The 20,880-nt window shown below is 40.1% G+C and overlaps 1 protein-coding gene across 3 annotated transcripts in view; it reads right to left on the reverse strand.

Annotated features, from left to right (window-relative positions):
- Positions 1–20,880, reverse strand: part of smurf2 (SMAD specific E3 ubiquitin protein ligase 2) — a 210,842-nt gene that overhangs the window by 11,086 nt on the left and 178,876 nt on the right. For all 3 annotated transcript variants that reach the window (XM_078225768.1, XM_078225766.1, XM_078225767.1), the window contains 3 exons: positions 5,975–6,182; positions 4,162–4,265; positions 1,495–1,609 (listed from right to left, as the gene is read on the reverse strand). In XM_078225768.1, coding sequence (XP_078081894.1) covers positions 1,495–1,609; positions 4,162–4,265; positions 5,975–6,182 — 427 coding nt within the window. The remainder of the gene's footprint in view (positions 1–1,494; positions 1,610–4,161; positions 4,266–5,974; positions 6,183–20,880) is intronic.

A 20,880-nucleotide genomic window follows, 5' to 3' on the forward strand; every position in this document is an offset into this window, starting at 1 on the left:
TTAGAAGGGATGCGAGGAAAAACCTTTTCACCCTAAGGGTGGTGGAAGTCTGCATCTCACTGCCTGAAAGAGTGGCGGAGGCAGAGACCTTCATAACATTTAAGAAATATTTAGGTGTGCATTTGCGATACTAAGGCATACAAGACTATGGGGCAAGTGCTTGAAAATGGGATTAGAGTAGTTAGACGGCTTGTCTTTGACTAGCATAGATGCGATGGGCCGAAGGGCCTTTTTCTGTGCTGTATACCTCTGACTCCAGCAACCTGGCGTCAAGGATGGCTCAGACACACTACTTTATCAATGTTGCCTATTTTCTTTCATCAAACTTCTACGGTAAATGACAAGGATTATTTGATGTTGTTGGAATTGAAACTCAAAGCATAAAGGCAACACATTGCAACTGGAAAGCTTAAAGAGCTACCATGAGTCTTGTGGATTTAATCCTTAAATTGGAGACTTAATAACTTTCACCATATGAACAAATTGGGAGACTCCATTCAATTTTGGACAACATGTCTCCAGCTGAATGCTGGAGGGGTTCGAAAATCTGAACTAGTCCAAAGTCCAAGATTTAAACTTTCGTAACTAATTAACTAACTGATTTCATGTCAAGTTCAACCATACTGCTCACTATCCTATTCAATTTTGTTCTTTCATCTCCCCTCTTTAGGTTTCCTGCACAAGAGGTCATTCCCCAGATTCACTCCCTATCAATATTCCACAAGGCTGACCCAGACAAACTTTGGTTTAAGCTGCTGCTCACTCATCTGCACACACAAATCCACTCTTTTGTCAGACAGATTTTTTTGGTTGAATGTATTCTCCCATTACCCTATATTTTCCAATACGACTACTATTCTACTTGACACATGTGCAATGTGTCTATAATCACCTACCATGGAAAAAGAAACATTAATTTTATTAACCAGCTACCTCAATAAAATAAATATTCTCAGCATGCGGCAATAAAAAGACACTTTTATTCATGCATAGTTTTCTAACTTTGGAGCTTAGGCTGGCTATAAACATATAATTCAACAAATGAACAGTTATGAACAGAAAATTGAATTTTTAAACCCAGTTTATGAATTAACCATTCATACTGCACAGTCACAGCTATGTATATTAAATCTAATGAATGTCCTGTGTTCATCCCTCATATCTCAGTATAGTAGTTACATTCTAAAATATGATCTTTCACTGGAAGTTCTCATTTAACACTTGTCCATCAACAGTCAATTACTCTACCAGGCAACGTACTTTATTAAAAACTATAACACATGCACGTACAGATCTGTGGGTTTTCATTAATCCAGCTGCTTCTGCTTCCAATTTCTCACATTAATCTCATTGGACTGCTTGCAGTAATTAGTTACAGGGCATCTGGCCTACTGGTTATTCTCCTCATTTTACTGTGAAATAACAAACCACCACTACAAAAATTATATAGTGGAGAAGAACGGCCATCAATTAAAAAGGAGACCTTGTGCTTACAGGATTGACCGCAGAATCTGGGTTGATCTGTAATGTGTAGATGTCATCTCTGGAGTACTGGAATAGTCCGTAGTATGGGTTCAACATTTCATGGGACAATAGATAGAGCCATTCCCTGCAAGGAAGAAAACAGACACCTTTTTATTTAATATTTATAGATATTGTAGCAAGTCAGAGGAAATGCCGTCTTACAAAGACAGGAGCATGCAATGCATGATATATCTTCTGTCATTAACGTGTAGCTGTGTATGTTCCTTTAAGGCTAAAAGGTGCAATGACCCTTCAATGTTGAAACCAATCTGAGGTCAGTTACAAGTCAGGACACTTTCCTTATCTTTTTTAAAACATTTAAAGCCACCTAGGTTCAGATGAATCAATCTAAATGTTAAATGGCTGGAGATTATAGTAGGAAATCGCTGATCGGTTTCCAGTGTTGATCTGAAGTTGGCAGCATAAATCACGAGTAGAAAAATATTCAGGCTGTAAAAATGGCTTTCAATCATCACAATTATTTGCATAACTGAGCAGACTCATCCATGAAGAGGTACAAATAATATTACCAGCGAAGGCAATCAACATAATCAGTAGCCAGCAGCCTTCTTCTATTTGGACACGCATCGAGTACTGAACTAGGCATTACACTCGCCACCAAGTCAATCTTGAAAGCTTTGACATTTGACTTGCTGATAAATAACAACAATTTATAAGCCAGCCAAATCGCACTTTTGACTTGGCATTGCGTTGAAATCAAAATAGATGAGCAGCTCGGTGGCACAGCGGCACTGTTGCCTCAGCACAAGGGACCCTGTTTCAATTCCAAGCTGGAGAGACTGTGTGCGTGCATATATAGAGTCTTCATGTTCTCCCTGTGTCTGCGTGGGTTTCCCCTGGTGCTCCAGTTTCCTTCCACAGTCCAAAGATGTCCAAGTTAGGTGGATTGGCCCTTAGTGTCTTAAGGTGCCAAGGTTAGATGGATTCGCCATGTTAAATGAGTGGGGTTAGAAGTTAGGGCGGGGAGGGGCCTGGGTAAAATACTCTGTCAAAGAGTCGGTGCAGACTTGATGGCCAGAATGGCCTCTTCTGCATTGTAGGGATTCCATGATGGAAATAAGGAGGCAGCAATAGAAGTTACCAAAAAATTAGTTTTTTTAAAAAAAGACCGTTGATATTCTACAGTTTAGAAAAACAGCTAAACTAAAGCTAAAAACAAAAATAGAATGAGGAAAAGAGGAATAAAGGGGACAGGGTTAATACAAGCGCATTTTTTATGCACAACTACATTTATTTCATTAGTCCAGTGTTAATATTACAATTATAAAGCTATTGTCAATTCTTGGGTATTTTTTAAAAACTGTAATCTCCCTTCCTCGCCACTCCCCCAGGTGTGAAAATACTTGAGCTGAAATAGTCAGCCAGTCCAGGAAAATACCAATCTCTCCCATGGATCAGCCAAAAGACCAGCGGTTATTAGTCCCCAATTTGCTAAGTGGGAAAGCCTGTCCATTGGCTGAGGCATTAAAGTTGTCCCGTTCATAATTCAGGGAGGGGGCTAGAGAGAATTGAAATAAAATAGGGAGGGGAAAGCAGAAAGAAAATAAATATTAAGCTCTGCAAAAGGCTCAGCTGGTTAAGGCAGTTTGTAGCTAAAGTAGCAAGTTCCCAGGTTCGATCCTCGGTCTGTGCTGTGTTGGCAAGTCTCGGCTGGGGTTCAGTAAAAACATTAGGCTTCAGTCTCCCAAGAGGCAAGATGTCAGGAAAAAACAGCATCAGGTGCAGTTTCAATACCTCCACAAACAAAACAGCCTGCCAATGCTCACCCATCAAGAATGGCTACTTAGGTGACTAGCACCATGAAATTACACTAACAAAGAATTAGCATCTTCAGGAGGTGGTAACAACTGGCAGAACAGAATGAGGGACTAAAAAGAAAAATAGGTTTCATTCTATACAGATGCAAAGTATTATGCAATTCAAACCATTGTCAGGGCTTCCAAATGGTTTGATTTGGATTTGGTATATTTCTATTTTGTCCAGAAAAGTATCCACAAGGTGGTGCTTCATACAGACCCATTTAAAACAGAGCTGTGATCGCAGAGCAGAATCAGTGTTTAACCACTGGAAGCATGAACAATACAAATATTAACTCTATATATTTACTGTAACAGTACTCAACTTACTTCATGTTTATGACAATTTTCAATGAACATTTGCATGCATATTGCCTTAGGTCTCCTACAACACATTTTAAAATAAATTTGTAGAAATTTATTCATCAGCTGCAGCAAGTTTTGAGACGAATATGATCAAATACACTGTCTCAAAGCTTTGAAGTATATTTTACTAACTGGTTGTGGGGCACCTTCACAGGGCCCACGGAATGGTGCATTAGTTTGTGCCTCAAGTTTCCCAAATGGCAAATTCTGGATCTCGGTCTGTCTCACGATTCAAAAGTCAACAGTGAGATAAGTATTTCAGTTCACAGGGGAAAAAGCTGGAGAGAAAGTCACCCTGTATGGCTTTGTATATTTTAATGAATTGCAACAGTAACATTGGTCAATTGCCTTCCATTGAAAAAGAACCTACACACATCTTGGTGGCAGCAGGGGCAGAGAAAAGAGGGACAAATTAAAATGGTATTCTACATGCACTGGATTACAAATCACTTACCTAGCAACACCTCCATAATCTAATCCCTCTTCTCCACGGAATTTTACCATTAGCCTTTTCCATAAATCTTTCGGTCTCATCTTCATTACTTGTCTGTAAGATTCCTGGAAATAAAATATTTATCTATCCATTAGTTAAAGCATAGGTCTAGATTATTAACCAAAGGGCATACTACAAAATGCAAGATCCCATTCAATTGTTAAAGAACTATACACCATTCCCACTTCCCATTCCAAAAACACACCACTGCCCACAAAAGGGCGCAGGCAGCAACCCAATCCATATTGCGCTTGAGGCACCCTGAGGAGCTTACTGAATGAGTGTTCCTATGATGTCAGTCTCAAAAAGATGAGCTACCATTGTTACCCAAAGTATTCCAATGGTAATAAGTTATTCTAAGAACCCTCCAAATGGAGGAAGAGGAGGAAGGAGTTGGAAGTATATCAGCAACTCTGCTCCTTCCCTGGTGTCATACTGCATCAGCATGATGGCTTTTGGACCTTTGCTCAGTCACAATCAGATTACTACTTTTTTAATCAAAGAACAGAGAACAAACACGTGAACAAAATATAAATATAACTAAACTCTTTCCCTGAGTTATCTGTACAAATAAATGCAAATTAGAAATAGAAAAATATAAATTAGCACTCCAGTCAAGAAAAGCATAATGTGGAAGCCAGGCACACTTTCATAGACAGGGACTCGAATAGTTGGAACGCAGGTCGCTGTAGGAATAGTGTGTGGCAAAGAATCTTGAATCAAGGCACAGACAAATAGAAAACAAATCATGGAATAAAAACAAAAAATGCAGGATAAATTTAGCAGGTTTAGCAGCATCTGTGGAGAGAAAACCGTTAACGCTGAATCCATTATGATTCTTCTACAGAACTGAAAAGTGATAGAAATGTGATGAATATGAGGGAGTGGGGCGGAATGGAAAGTCAGTGACAAGTTGGAGGTAAGGAGGGATTGACAAAGATGTCATGGACAAGAGACAAAGCGGCTGTTAATCGTGTCATAAGGGACGCAAGAGTATTAATAGTGGCAAAGGTAGGATAGCAGAATGTGTAAATAGGAGAATCGAGGTCATTGCTCAAGTTGGGCCGAAGGGCCTGTTTCATGCTGTAAACCTCTATGACTCTATGCTCAGTGGGAGCAAAACTGAGCAACAACAGACAATGACCATGTGGGCATAAGCCAGGGGGACCGAATAACAGAAAATAAAAGGGGGTATATTGAAGATGGAGGTAGAAGTTCACAGTCTAAAGTTGAACTCAATGTTGAATTCAAGAAGACTGTAATGTGCCTTATCAGAAGATGAGGTCCCAATTCATGGACTCTTGATTAGAAATCCAAGTTGCTTTGGAACTAGTTTTGAATAATCAAAAGGTCTACTTTTAAAGGTTAACTTGCTTAGCAATTGTGCAATAGTACTGTCATAACAGAGGAACATATCCAGAAAAAGAGAATAAAGTCTGCTCAGGCTCTGAATATCTGAATAAGGTGCCAGTCATGCAACATGCAAGGTCTTTTCTTAACGGGAATATGTCAATCACCGAGACTATTGATTGATAAAGATCACCTGCAGATGGCTTGAAATGCAAAAAATACTTTTCACACTGCTATTTGCAGGCTGATTTACAATAACTTCAGCATCACATTCTTGATTTTATCATTTATATTCTCTAAATAACAAGAGTCCTGGAACCTCTGAAAAAATTTAAAGCCACGAATCACATCACTGCAGAACTACTTATCAGCTACTTTATTTTCTTCTTTGCAAATGCAGAAACAAAGGGGACAATTTGTATACCTCAAATATCTCTTCCCTAGAAACCTCGATACGACAATGACCAGCCTGCGGTTGCTGCTGCGAGAGTTCTTGCCTCAGGATCTTGAGCTTCTGGACCAGGTCTCGTTTGTACCTTGGCACGGTCAGGCATTCAGCTTCATCTGGCAGGAGGATTGGAGGTGCTGGTGGCGGCTGCTGCTGCTGTTGCTCTTTCAGGTGGTTCTGACGACTGAAAAGAGAAACAAAAGCCAGAGAAAGGAGAACAGAAACAGTTTAAAGCTGATCTGAACAGTGTATATCAGCACAGATTATAAATGCTGTAGCAAGTTCAGGTACATTCGAGGAAGAGCTACACTCCAACTCGGTTACAATCAAAGTAAATTTAAGACAGATCCTTTCTCATCATCTTTACAGCACGTAGAAATGGTAATTTGCATTAGCCATTCTTTTCCAGCTGAAATCTTTGTATAATTGCTGTAATTTGCACATTAAATTAATTACACCTTCAAATTTGTCTCTAAAAACAGATATACGGTATTAAAATTTATTGCTATAGATTAAAATGAATGATTTTATTGTGGTTCTGCTCACTGATAGTATTAGGATATATATCTGAAGATATGCTTGCTCTTAAAACAAAAAATTCTGCTTCAGATGCCAAAAGATTTGAATAAAAAATAGACAAACTGCTTGCGCAAACTTCAATTAACTATATTCTCCAAGCTTCTAGTACATCACCACATTTGAACAAATTGATTCAAGTACGAAGACTGGATTTTTCAAACCAAAACAAAAAATGCTTGAAACACTCAAATCTGTAAAGAATGGAAAATATGTTGATCTTTCAGGCAGAGGCAATCATTAGATGATGATTTTGAAAGGGAGGGAATAGTATAAGAGATGAAACCATTTACGATGTTAGTTAGCCTAGGGTCAGGAAGAGGACGTGTGTGGTCAGTAATTCTATAGCATTGAGTCAAGGGGACAGACGGTGAGTCACACAGACAAGACAAGCTCAGATATGGCCAAAGCAAAGATGAGTGAAAGAGAAAATTGTAGGTCAAGGGTTATCTCACTCGGCAGGATGACCCTGGAGTATTGGGTGATCTTGGCAGAGAAAATAAACCATTAACTACATGCATTATTATTTGAAATAAGTGTGTGTACGGTCACAATTTATATATGTAAACATTTCCCCTACTTTTTCAACAAATCTCTTGCAACTTTCTGAAGAATCTATTCATTAAGTATGAATGTAGATACTAAGTGTCAGGTGGCAGCTGCCATAGAGGAGGTATCAGAGATATATCTGTCTTTTCCTCACCCGTTAGCCACATGCAGACATTTCATCAGGAAATATTGGATGGCGATAATGAGACTTGGGTCTGGATTTTATGCTTCCCTTCCAGTTTAAGTTTAAGTTTCTTTATCAGTATCACAAGTAGGCTTACATTAACATTGCAATGAAGTTACTGTGAAAATCCCCTAGTTGCCTGTTCGGGTACACTGAGGAATTTAGCATGGCCAATGCACCTAACCAGCATGCTTTTTTGGATTGTGGGAAGAAACCCGAGCACCCAGAGGAAACCCATGCAGACACGGGGAGAATGTGCAGACTCCACATAGACAGTGACTCAAGCCAGGAATTGAACAAGGATCCCTGGTGCCAAGAGGCAGCAGTGCTAACCACTGTTCTACCGTGCCACCCACCCCAATGGTCTTAAAGACTAGATGACTTGTTAAATCCAGTGGGGGGGGGGGGGGGGGGGGGTGTGTGTGTGCGCCACCTGGCTGCCACTTATCCACCTGCCTGACCCCACTAGAATATCAGCTGCAGGAGTGCTGTCAAGCAGGCTGCCCGCCAAAGGGCTAATTGAAGTCCTTAAGTGGACAATTAACAACCGCTTAAGGGCCTCATCCTGCCACCACTGGGATTTAACCGGCAGTAGAAGACAACCACACTAAGCTCCAAATCCAGTAGGTTTCCCTGTGCAGACTGGTGGGGGAATGGGCGCACCTTTGGAGAGCCCACTCCCCACAAGGTGTTACCCCTCCCCAGATTGCCCTCCACTCATGGCCTCTCACATCCCAGCTCCTTGATCCCCTCACCAAGGGCCTAACACTTGGCTACACCCCCAAAACACATACCCAATACTGATCCAACACTACATGCCTCCGTCCCTAGAGATCTGCTGGCCTCTAATTGGCTGGCAGCTCTCCAAGACGCCAAGTCAATTAAAAGCCAACTGTCCGTTAAATGGCAGCGGGGCAGCTGGAGGTTGGGATGGTCAGAGAATCCAGCGCCTTGCAAAATTCAGCAGTGTACACTTTTACCCCTTCAAGCAAGAACAAACAGCTATCATGGCAGTTCCACATCTGATGGTGCATTTGCCAAATAAATCACTTGAAGACATGGGCTATTTTGGTTGCGAAGTGTGTTTGGAGGCTAAGGTTGTGAAAGGCGGTGTACTTGGAAAGTGATTTCTTTTAGCAAAAGAGAGAAATAAAATGAAACTTTCTCCCCCAAACCCCAGTGAATGATACAAAAGGGAGATGAAACTGGTACATATTAAGAAGAGTTTCCACATTTGCAGCATTATTCTAAAGCAAGATTGACTGCAGTTCTCTGAACTTCACAGCAGGGGTCCTTTTGCAGGTCAAAAAGAGGATCCAAGACTGAAGAAGAAACAAATTTTAAAGTCTTCTGCCAAATCGGAACTCTTCTTCAGACTGATCCATAATCTAATTAATGCAGCAGCTGCAGGAGGAAAGAACACATTCATAGACTAAACAGGGTCATTCTGAAAGCAATGTTAATTCTGAGCTGCTGATTCTTGCTTCCATCTATTATCAAGACGAAAAAAGATCTCAAATTTACGAGTAGCATTTCAAAATATAACAGCATGCCAATCGTTACACCTTTGATCTAAGTTCAGTACATAGCATGTTCCAAGGAACTGATTGGCAAGAGGTTATTGCTTACAAAATGCTGTTTGTGTTAGCAACCTGGCTGGGACACCATCCCTGGCTGGCTGGCCACAGGAATGAGGGAATTTTTCAGTACTACCCACTGGCAATAAAACTAAAAAAATCTTGGCAATATTTGCAGATTTCTGCAGCTCATAAACAGATGGCTTTTCAGGTACTTTTGATTCGTTTTAACTTTAATGGTAAGTTTTGCTCAGCTATAATTTGAAGGGCAATAAAGTTTTGTCTATTACACACTGCTTAGTTATCTAAAACACACTTTTTAAAAAAAAATGGTTTCAAACTGGTCATTCCTGCTTGTTTAATGAAAATGATTTGACAGTAAAATATCCTGTACTGTAAATGAGTTGTTAAAACAGCAATTAATGTTACATAAAAGGTTAAAAGGGGCACCAGGTCTAATTCAAGTTAAAACAGGATTTTGATTTAAACAAAGCTGATAAATTATTGGAAATTTCTAAATTATTGAGATAATGATTTCTAACATGATGAAAACCTTGGGGAAAAATGAAGTAGTATTTCTTGAGAATCAATTTTTTAAAATGTTTAAGAAGATTTGCATTCACCCTGTGGTATCACCTTGAGGTCCACCTGTTTCAAAACTATGAGTCTGTGGAACTGATCTCTTGGGGCTACATGGTAGCTCAGTAGTTCATTGCAAGTTTTTTCCAAGTATTTTTTGAGCGTTACCAAATTCTCTGTTCAAACCACAGAATGAAAGACGCATCACAAAAATTGGAAATACATTTCTGCTCACAAAGTAGATATTCTTTTGTTCTCTGGTCCTTTGCTCTTTTCACGGTTACCAATATGAACAAATCTCAAAAACAACTTTCTTATCCTCCAGTGGTTCTTACGCAAGCAAGACTTGCTATTTTTGGATGAAAACCCACTTGCTACTGCTGGTCACTGTCTCGCATCTCGGTTACATGGCCACACTATACTGTGAATGAGCCAGACCTCTACTGGCAGAAACACGAGTGTTGCCATGTGGATAATCATGATAGGACTCACCTACTCAGCTGAACAATCTCCACATTTTTGCAGGATCCATGAACCTTGCAATGATGAAAGATCAGGACAGGACAATGTACCAACTTGAACTCCAAATTAATAATTTCAAAACAAAAAACTGACAAAAATCTCTCCCCAGAGCATGTGCCAACTCGTATCTCCACAAATTTATCGCAGCAATGTTACTGCGGAACGGTTCTAATCAATACATTACTTTACACATTTTGGGATTGCACACAAAAGACACACAATCAGCATTGTGGTTCAGATTTTGCAGCAGAAATGATGGTGGAGTCATCATTGCTCACATGTAAATCAGACAGCAACCTCTGGCGTCTACACATGCAGTTAGTTAAATGTGGAAATCGGGAAGTTACTTTTGGAATCAACAAAGAACAAAGAACAATACAGCACAGGAACAGGCCCTTCGGCCCTCCAAGCCCGCGCCGCTCCCTGGTCCAAACTAGACCATTCTTTTGTATCCTTCCATTCCCACTCCGTTCATATGGCTGTCTAGATAAGTCTTAAACGTTCCCAGTGTGTCCGCCTCCACCACCTTGCCTGGCAGCGCATTCCAGGCCCCCACCACCCTCTGTGTAAAATATGTCCGTCTGATATCTGTGTTAAATCTCCCCCCCCCTTCACCTTGAACCTATGACTCCTCGTGAACATCACCACCGACCTGGGGAAAAGCTTCCCACCGTTCACCCCCTTTCTCCAGGAGCTAGGCTATAGTGAGATCTTGTGGAGAGATTCAACATTGAAATACATGGAACAGCAGCAAGTTCCTGTACTTAGTTACAAACATGCATTGAACTTGGCAGAGAAAATTAAGGCTTGCCCATTCTAGTATATACATATTTTATTCTTTCACAGGGTGTGGACGTCGCTGGCTAGGGCAGCATTTGCTGCCCATCCTAATTTCCCTTGAGAAGGTGGTGGTGAGTCAACTCCTTGAACTGTTGCAGTCAATGTGGTGCTGATCTCCCACTGTGCTGTTAGGAAGGGAGTTCCAGAACTGTGACCCAGTGACATTGAAGGAACAGTGATATAGTTCATAATGAGGATGACATGTGGCTTAAAGGGGAACTTGCAGGTGGTGTTTTTGCCATGCATCTGCGACTTCTGGGTGGTAGAGGTTGCAGATTTGGAAGGTTTTTTAACATTGTGGTAAATCTTAATTATTGCCAACACCCTCTTTGGCACTGAAAGTGAACTTTTACATGTGTTGAGACTGATTTTTCAGCTTTCATTTATTCCTTCCTGTTTTTCTCCTTCTTAATCCCATCTTATTTTCCCTTCTATTCGACTTATTGAAACGATTTATCATTCAATTAAATATTTTTAACTGACACTTGCTGGTTCAGCAACTTCTTCAATCTGATCGGTTAAGGCAGTTGTTGCTTGAACCATTCACACAGGTCTCTGATTCACTGTAGAGGGCACTGTGCTGTAAAGGCTCTCAGGTTTTGTTCCCAATGCAAAATCCTACAGAAAGTCTTGGGCAAGGCAAGTGTAACACTGTTCACCACAGAATTCGGCTCAGTGTTTGGATCTTCCTATCAAGAGAAGAATGCATTTATACTCTAAGCACAAATCTGCAAAATACTGATGCATTTTATCTATAAAAATGAATAAAAAATTACACTTCATATGTACAATAGGAAAATTATTCACCGCCTTGATAAATGCTTACGAGGATGCGAATGAGTGATCATGACCACAAAACTACATGCTTGAGACGTTTCCTTTATTTACATATAAAAGGAACTGCTTGCAGAGTTCTCTACATTACCCAAATTGCTTCAAAATAACTTTGGAAACTGACGCATCTCATTGGTGCATTCTTTTTGATACCACAAATGAGGCTTTAGTGTCTGCCTTTTCAACCTCAGACTTTACCATTAACCACCTGTCAGACAAACTTGAGGTATATGTTTCAGAAGAGGCATGTGGCCAAGTCTGAACTCTGTCTTATTTGTAAAAGCTTGGCTTTGTTTGAACAGTTTGCTGAAATCTGTAACTTTAAAACTGTGCTCTAACAATGAAGTTTTCCTCAATGTCCCCCTCCTTCACTCACCTGAAGATGGTGACCCTTACTGGGATATGTTTCGACAGCGAGTGACAGCACTCGAGGGAGAAAGGGATAGGTGGTTACATCGATGGGATTATATGAAATAGAGTGGTATGTTGTTCGTGTGGAATATAACACTGGCATAAACCAACTGGGCTGAGCAGCCAGTTTTTGTGCGTACACTCAAAGCAAGGTTGAGGGAGCTGGTGGGATGGGGGGCTACTGGAACTTCAAGATTGCACACTCGAGTTGAAGCTCACAGCTTTTGCTTTTCTGAATTTGGCCAACTCAGCGCAGGCCATAGATCAAACCTGGGATATCTTTATCTGTATGGCCCAGTGCCAAATCACACAGCCATTCACTAAACACAAGTTTTTAAAAAAACTTTTACTTGAACAATCAAAGTGAGGAACAACAGCAGTAACAAATAAAGTACTTATTACTTTTATTTCTTGCCCCCCATACCACCACTGATACCACAGCAAGCATTTCAATGTCGAGTATAGCACAAGCAGATTGAAGATCCTTGTGGTCCATCCCAACAGTGTACATTAACACAAATCTCAGAAGAGTATCACTAAAGCATCACTGTGACACTTCAATTTCTCTATGAAATGGCTCAATTAATATTAAGGAATGGCTGAGAAATCTGACTAAATTTATTTCAATCTGAAGGAGCTTCAATATGAAAGGGAGGAAGAGACAGACATATTTCATTTCATTTTATTTCTGGCTGGTTACCAATCTAAATTCTAAAGATGAGGGGTCACAGGTTCCAAATATGATCTGTTAACTGCTCCAACAGAATAAATAATTCTAAAACAGCCTTGGAACTGCATTTAGAAAATATCTGCTTACTGAATTCAAAAAATAAATCATGCAACAAGATTTCAGAAAGCAGAAAGGGCATCTTAATGTGCAAGAGGATAAAGAATTCATTTTCAAATGTTTGACAGAACGATATTTTTGAAAACACAGTTAATTAAAGTGGCAAATCAGAGCAATCTCAACAAAGCAAATCAACTTAAATTACTTCAACCATCTGTGTCTAAACACTGACAAACTGGACGTTATTATGGTTTCTGTTGCCTGTGTCGCTTCTATCTTGAGACATTCCAGGGCAAAGATCAGTGCTCCAAGTGATGAATTGCATTTGCCAAGTCTGAGTACTGTTCCTGCTTATGTGTGCATGACGTGCAAGCTTCCTCTTGCATGGGACTGGAGTCTGCACTACATACAAGATGGGCTTCATTCCCTCTCCATTTCCCTCCTTGAACAAATGTCAAAAAAGTCAACAGGAAGTCTCATCCTATTTAGCTCTTGCGTGCCAGACTTCACTGTGGAGCCAGCTATTAAAACCATCCTGAGTTGCAAGCACACAATGACCCCAGCAACAGAGCACACTGAATGCACTGTTCACATGGTGGCTAGAACTGATAGCATAGAGAAAGTATTCAACCGGGCAAGCTGGCCTTTGGTGTTAGATTGAGATGAAGGATCAAAATTTTTCACCCCTACTGCTCAATCTCAGGGACTAATTGCCTCTTGTATTGTCTTCTGGCAAGTGAGGAGATAGTGGTGCCCCTTGTCCATTCACCTTACTACAAAATCCTCAATAACAGCCCGATGAATGAACCCACCCTATGGTATATAAGCCAGCCTTGTGGCTCATACTGCAGCATTCTAGACAACTATTTTCCAACATCACCTTCAATTTCCACATCTCCCCAACCATGCTTTTGCTGAAACATAAAAATAGTCTACTTCCGCTCCTTATAATCTTACCCCTTCAGAGGGAATGGCTCCTCCAGCTAAGTATGAAATGCGTGCTTCTGCATAAATGCAGATAAAGGCACAACTTGTAGAGTTTAAATGTGTGAAAAAGCTTCATTAACACCACAAACAACACTGCACTACAATTCCCGCACATGGGATAGCTTCACTAATTCTTCCAAGTCAGTTTCTTTAATGATGCAATCACCACCCGCATTAAAAAAAGTAGACAGAGCAGGGATAATCTAAAGTCGTTGTAACATTTTAGTTTAAAACAAAATCATGTGTTCCTCTTTAAAAGAGCTTAGATATATTTACAGGTATATTACAGGCTTATTAAAAGAGGATGTCACTTTAGCACACAGGAAATGGAACAAATCTTGATAAGCGCTTATATGAAACTGCAAAGCAATGCACCAGACTAGCAACTAATTAGGTTACTTGAAGTATACAATTCTTACACAATACAGTTGTATGATATTTGTACTTCCCCCTTAATTTCCTTCATCTACATACTTCCAATTGACAAGATAGCCAGGAAAATATTATAAGTCATGGGACTGTTTTTCCCTCTATTGTTTCCATCCATCCTTCCATGGATATCTGTTTGGCACCTTTCATGAGAACTCAGCAAACAAGAAATTGACAATTTCAAAGTCTTGTCAGTTGCAATAAGTTAATTTTTCAACGTGGCTAAAAGGCCATTTTTATAATACAGAACTGCATTTGCCAGCAACTGTGCTGTTCTCCCTCTTTCAGCTGTAATTCCTAATATAAACACAACCTACCTGGAACTATCAGTACTAAAGCTAATGAAGGTGGTACACTCCACAGCTGAACAGCATCAGCTCCAGGAATGTACTTGAGAATTGGTGAGACTGGTAGCATATGAAATCAATCTAATGAAATGCAAATCACTTTACATGAATACTAATGTCCAGAAAGGAACTGCTACTTTTGGGCGGCATGGTAGCACAGTGGTTAGCACTGCTGCTTCACAGCTCCAGGGACCTGGGTTCGATTCCCGGCTCGGGTCACTGTGTGTGTGGATTTTGCACATTCTCCTCGTGTCTGCATGGGTTTCCTCCGGGTGCTCCGGTTTCCTCCCACAGTCCAAAGATGTGCGGGTTAGGTTGATTGGCCATGCTAAAATTGCCCCTTAGTGTCCTGAGATGTGTAGGTTAGAGGGGTTAGCGGGTAAAATATGTAGGGATATGGGGGTAGGGCCTGGGTGGGATTGTGGTCGGTGCAGACTCGATGGGCCGAACGGCCTCTTCCTGCACTGTAGGGTTTCTATGTTCTACTTAAACGGAAAGAAACTGAGATGGCTAACGGGCCTGATCAATAACAAATTAAAGCATGCTTTGGAGGAGCAAGGCACCTGGGGTTCCAAAAGCTCTCCAACTTTCAGATTTTCCTCATGTCATTCCTGGTCTGTTGGAGGCTAATTGATAAGAAATTGATTGTTAGGTTGAATCAATAATTCCATTATCATTATGTAACCACCAAGATGTTAGTAGGTGAACCAGACAGACCCAGATCTTTTTAAGTCTAGTAATTTATTTGTTCCATATGGGTCTACAAATTTGATTTGGGCTAAGGCTACCAGCTTTTAAAAAGGTAATGTAGATAGAAGGTTCCTTACATTTGCACTTTTAAAAAAGTTTATTTGTCACAAGTAGGCTTACATTAACACTACAATGAAGTTACTGTGAAAATCCCTTAGTTGCCACACTCCGGCACCTGTTCGGATACACTGAGGGAGAATTTTGCATAGACAATGCACCTAACCAGCATGTCTTTTGGACTGTGGGAGGAAACTGGAGCACCTGGAGGAAACCCACGCAGACATGGGGAGAATGTGCAAAATCCAGAGTCACCAAAGCTGGAAATCAAACCCAGATCCCTGGGCCTGTGAGGCAGTTAGTGCGAACCACCATGCCACCATTTTAGCAATTGGGCCTTTGAATTGCACAACAGAGCTGAGTGCAACCAGCATCCAAACTAAACAAGGGCAAGTGCAGCATTCTGCAATCGCTTTCCTAGACAGGAACAGAGTTAATAAATACTGTGATCATATCTAAAACTTGGTTGGCACAGTATACACTATGGCCAGCAACTCATTCGGTGTACACTTCTATTATTTGGAATCCATTTATTACTCATATTTATGGATTGCAGATTTAATGAGATCCCACATAAGATTGCAGAAGTTAAATAATTTGATTACTGCTTAAATCATAACACTTATGGGCTTCATGCATTTGGAAAAGGTAAAGGTAAAAATAATAATCAGTGCCTTATAAAACCTAGATATTTTGCAGCCCAGCTTAATAAGTTTCCATTTGAAGGAGCCACACCAGTAAACAAGTTGCTACTACAGACTGGAGGACATAATTCTCTACCTCAGGAGAACTGGAGATGCTCGATCATTGTGTATATTCAAGGCTGAGATTGATAGGTTTTTGAATTTTAGGGGAATCAAGGGATATGGGGGTCGGGCAGGAAAGTGAAGTTCAGATGAAGATCAGCCATGATCACATTGAATAGTAGAACATTTGAATGTTATGTGGCTTACTCCTGCTTCTACTTATATTTTAGAAATGTGCTATATGCACAACAGAGTTCTGAAAATTTAAAGTCTTACATGTAAACTCTTAGCTATGAGGAGAGGTTGGAGAAACTTGGTTTGTTCTCACTGGAACAACGGAGGTTGAGGGGCGACCTGATGGAAGTCTACAAGATTATGAAAGGCATGGATAGAGTGGATAGTCAGAAGCTTTTTCCCAGGGTGGAAGAGTCAATTACTAGGGGGCACAGGTTTAAGGTGCGAGGGGCAAGGTTTAAAAAGGAGATGTACGAGGCAGATTTTTTTTTTTAAACACAGTAGTGGGTGCCTGGAATTCATTGCTGGGGGAGATAGTGGAAGCGGATACAATAGTGACTTTTAAGGGGCGTCTTGACAAATACATGAATAGGATGGGAATAGAGGGATATGGTCCCCGGAAGGATAGGGGGTTTTAGTTAAGTTGGGCAGCATGGTCGGTGCAGGCTTGGAGGGCCAAAGGGCCTGTTCCTGTGCTGTAATTTTCTTTGTTCTACACAGCAAAATCCATCTTGTCACCGTATTCATAGAATCCACACCAAAATCTTCCCTTTTTTGATCTGCAATTTCTGAGCCGTTTGAGAAAATAGATTTAAGCAATGCAATCATTAAACTGCACAATCACCTCCCATGGTCATCCACCATCATCAAAATGTGAACATTTTTGTGTTTCATTTAAGTATTTGTAGAGATTCACTGAAATCCTTCCCTACCCCTTTAGATGTAAGTGCCAATCCAACACAGATTTTTGAGCAGACTATTTTACGTTCTTTCCCTTTTGCTTCTTTAAGGCCTACACAGCTCACTCACTGCACCCTGGCTGAAAAGAGTAGAAGACATTTGTGCTTCTACCAATTCTGTCCCTCTTTGTGGGAGGAAGGAACTGGCCTCTCCGAGGAATCTGGCAGGCAAAAACTTGTATCTCATCAATCCTTGGCACAACAGTAACCCTCTGCTTTACCACTGATATGATGGAATCCAGCATTGCAAACTACTCTGACTGAGCCCACAAACAGTGGTTTACCATTTAAAGCATCTGAAAACCTGAAGAACTTCACCGCTCTCCCCGACTTTATATTGTATTCTGAAGGCCACAGACCTTAAATATTAACTGTTTCTCTCGCCACAGGTGCTGTTGGAACTGCTGAATATTTCCAACATTTGCTTTCATTTGTAATAATCTATTTGGATTTATAATCTCTTTTGCTCATGGGCTGATGGTGCAAACCACACACAATCCACTTTAAATTAAATATACCAGCTTGAGCTTTGTGATGAAAGGAAATGAAGAGCAATGGTTTCATGAAGGAAGTAGAAGTGCTGCAATGAGAAAAAGGTAAGTGAAGCCAACTTGCATAACTAAGCTCTATTGGTCCCTTGCAAAGCTGCTTTGACATAAGAGTAGATTTTGTTTCATCATACTAATCAAATTGGCATGGCAACAGGAAAACAAGTGGGGGAAAGGTAAAGTAAGGATCAAATAACTGTTCAAATGCAGAATTACCATTTTAATTGCAGTTGCAGATAGGCATTTTCTTCTGGTTTCTCAGTTGTCTTTCAAAGACACATTAAAAACATTTTAATAAATCTTATAGTAATGCATATTGCACAATTTTAAAGTTTAAAGTTAAAGTTTATTTATTAGTGTCACAAGTAGGCTTACAGTAACACCGCAATTAAGTTAGTGTGAAAATCCCCTAGTCGCCACACTCCGGCGCCTGTTCAGTAAGAATTTAGCATGGCCAATGCACCTAACCAGCACGGCTAAAGTAAAGCACTTAAAGATAGGAGGAACATAACAGTGTAGCATGAAAGCAATATGGTTGTTAGGAACCAGGGTCACTTTGCCATAATACAGAAGTGAAACACCCACCTTAATGGAGTCCCTCAATTTACCTTGGATAGCAGTTCAGTAATAGCCTTACAGAAACAGCAACCACAAACATTTTTGGCTTGGATTTTCAAGGCCAACATGCCAATCTATTTCCTCTTAGAAATAGCCAATGGTATCAGAAACTCAAATCTTCAAGAGCAAAGTCTGCAGCTGACTCTTCAAACCAGTTAGATTTATCTCTTTGCAATACTTTGCAAAGTGTAGCTATCATTATATCACTGTGATCAAGCAGCAAGAGACACATTTTCCCACATTAAAGCTACAATGCAGACAAACAAATTTTAACCTGCAAGATTCATTTGCATATACATCAACTCTTCCCATCACACCTTAACATCTGACTGAAAGGCAAACAGAAATTCAGCTGCAAAATTTCTTTCAAAGCTTGTTAAATGTAGTTACAATTTAGTCCCTACATTGAAACAAAAATTAGAAAAAGGACTGTCACAAACAATAAACAACAGCAAACCAAGCTCTTAACTTTTGAATCTATTTAAAATATAATTTAACAGTAGGAACATGAATTAAACTAGGAATGATAGGCTTCATGAATTAGAACAAAAATTGCCATGCAAAAAAAAAGTGAATTTAAAACTAGACACAGCATTACATTATTTGGTGTCAAGAGAGATCAAATTTTAGTTCTGGATGCTGGACAAGTAAAAGGTTTTTAAAAAATGTCCCAAAAACATGAAAATGCAATGTTTGTGTTTATTTGAATGTAAAGCCCTTTTTTTCAGGTGGCAATGAAACACATTTTGGCAACAAGCAGTTTTAACTTTATCAAGCTGCTGATCCTGCCCTTTTCTAATAGTGAAAGGCCACTGAAAGCACAGTACTTTAGTTTTGCACCAGTTGCAGTACCAAGTGTGAAGCAGAATTCTGAAACTTTCTTAAAAGCTTGTAACAAACTGTCTGGATTCTTTACAAAGTTAGAAAACGATTGACAGGGTGACTTGCCCTTTTCCATCATTAAGAACTTTAAACGTTTCACTAACATTTGGAAATTGCTGAATGGAGTTGTGTGTGTATTTGAACTATGCATGCACAGAGATCAGCTTTCTAGATTAGTGTGTGGTGTGAGTCGGCAGTCCAGATCCACAATATTCACTTGCGCTCTACTGAAAAATGTTCCAGTAAACGGCATTATTAAAACAGACAAGACTTAGAAAAGTACCAGCACTATGCCCAAAGCTTTTGGCACAGCAAACTACAGATTTCAGGTTGTCAAGAGGTTGCACTGAAAGTTGTGTTTCCTGCACAAGGAGGCAACGAAGGAAAAACGGAGGGCAAGTTAACACAGGCCACTCAAATGTGTCTGCCAGCAGCCAGTTAATAACAGAAGAGGCCTGGGGGCAGGTTACTTGTCTGCTGTCTTAGTTGGAAAATGGTGCTTGTTACTCAGGGAGCAGAGTGGAAAACCTAAACCGAATGGAGGAAAACAGTTTCAAAGTCCATACTATTTATGGACTTAGACCCTGGATAAATAGATTTAAACATTTACTGCTTGTGGTTCCCACCCAGATTACCAGTATTGGACACTATCCAGTAAGAGGTCCATCGAGACGAGTGGAAATAAAATTGGGATAAGCAGACAGTCATCAAGATAGGATAGTGGTTTTTTGTAATGATGTTTATTACATGCTTCTGCTAAGAGCAGCACATAAAGCAGCATCCCTCAGTCACTGTGGTGTCTGAGTATTTACTGAAAACTGTCTGTGCATCCAGGCCACTGAATTTTTCTTACCCTATAAACATTTTTCCTTGAACTTGTAACCTTTGTCCTTTCTTCTAACATCTGTTGCTTCAGCTGTTTCATTGACTGACAGAACACCAGCTTATATTAGGCACAGTTGAACATATATACATAACATGGAGAAAATATGCTTAGTAGGTCAGTGGATTGAGCCTACAACTCTGTTTCCAGCTCCTGGCCCTGTTTGTCAACAGTAAAAATGATGAATGGGAGCGAGGCAGTCTCCAGTGGGGCAGTGGTGGAAGAAAAATATTTAAAAATCAAACAAAGTCACCCAAGAGCATACTTTCACACCTGCCAGCAACCAGATACAGAGTGGTATTCACATAGTCTCAGGAACAAGACACCTGCATGTTCTCTCAACTGTAGGAGAGCAAATTGTGGGTTTGGGTGGGTGAGAGAATGCAAATCCAGAGGGGAGGAAGAAATAACTTATTTTATATTGAAGTATTTGACCGCATACATGTAAACTGATCTCAAACATGTTAAAAAATGTATATTCTGCAACACAATGTATACATGTGATGCTTGTGGCCTTTTACAGCAATCTTGGTAACATCAGAACTAATAAATAAAACATCTTTATAAAGCTGTCCACAATGTACCATTGCCCTATCTGAACTCAATGCTTGCCCCACAACAGCATAAGAACTCCACCCGAGTAACCTCCTTCACTCTGGGGTCTTGAGATAAAGTTGTCTCAATTTGTTAAAAAGAAAAGCTTGTAACATTAAATTGGAGGTAGAGTGGTTATGTTCAGTAGCTGATAGAAAAGTAAACTCATAGCAATTCTCTCTTGGTTTCAGATTCCAGCATTTGCAGA

This window comes from Mustelus asterias, chromosome 12, assembly GCF_964213995.1.
Source record: "Mustelus asterias chromosome 12, sMusAst1.hap1.1, whole genome shotgun sequence".
Taxonomy (NCBI): Eukaryota; Metazoa; Chordata; class Chondrichthyes; order Carcharhiniformes; family Triakidae; genus Mustelus; species Mustelus asterias.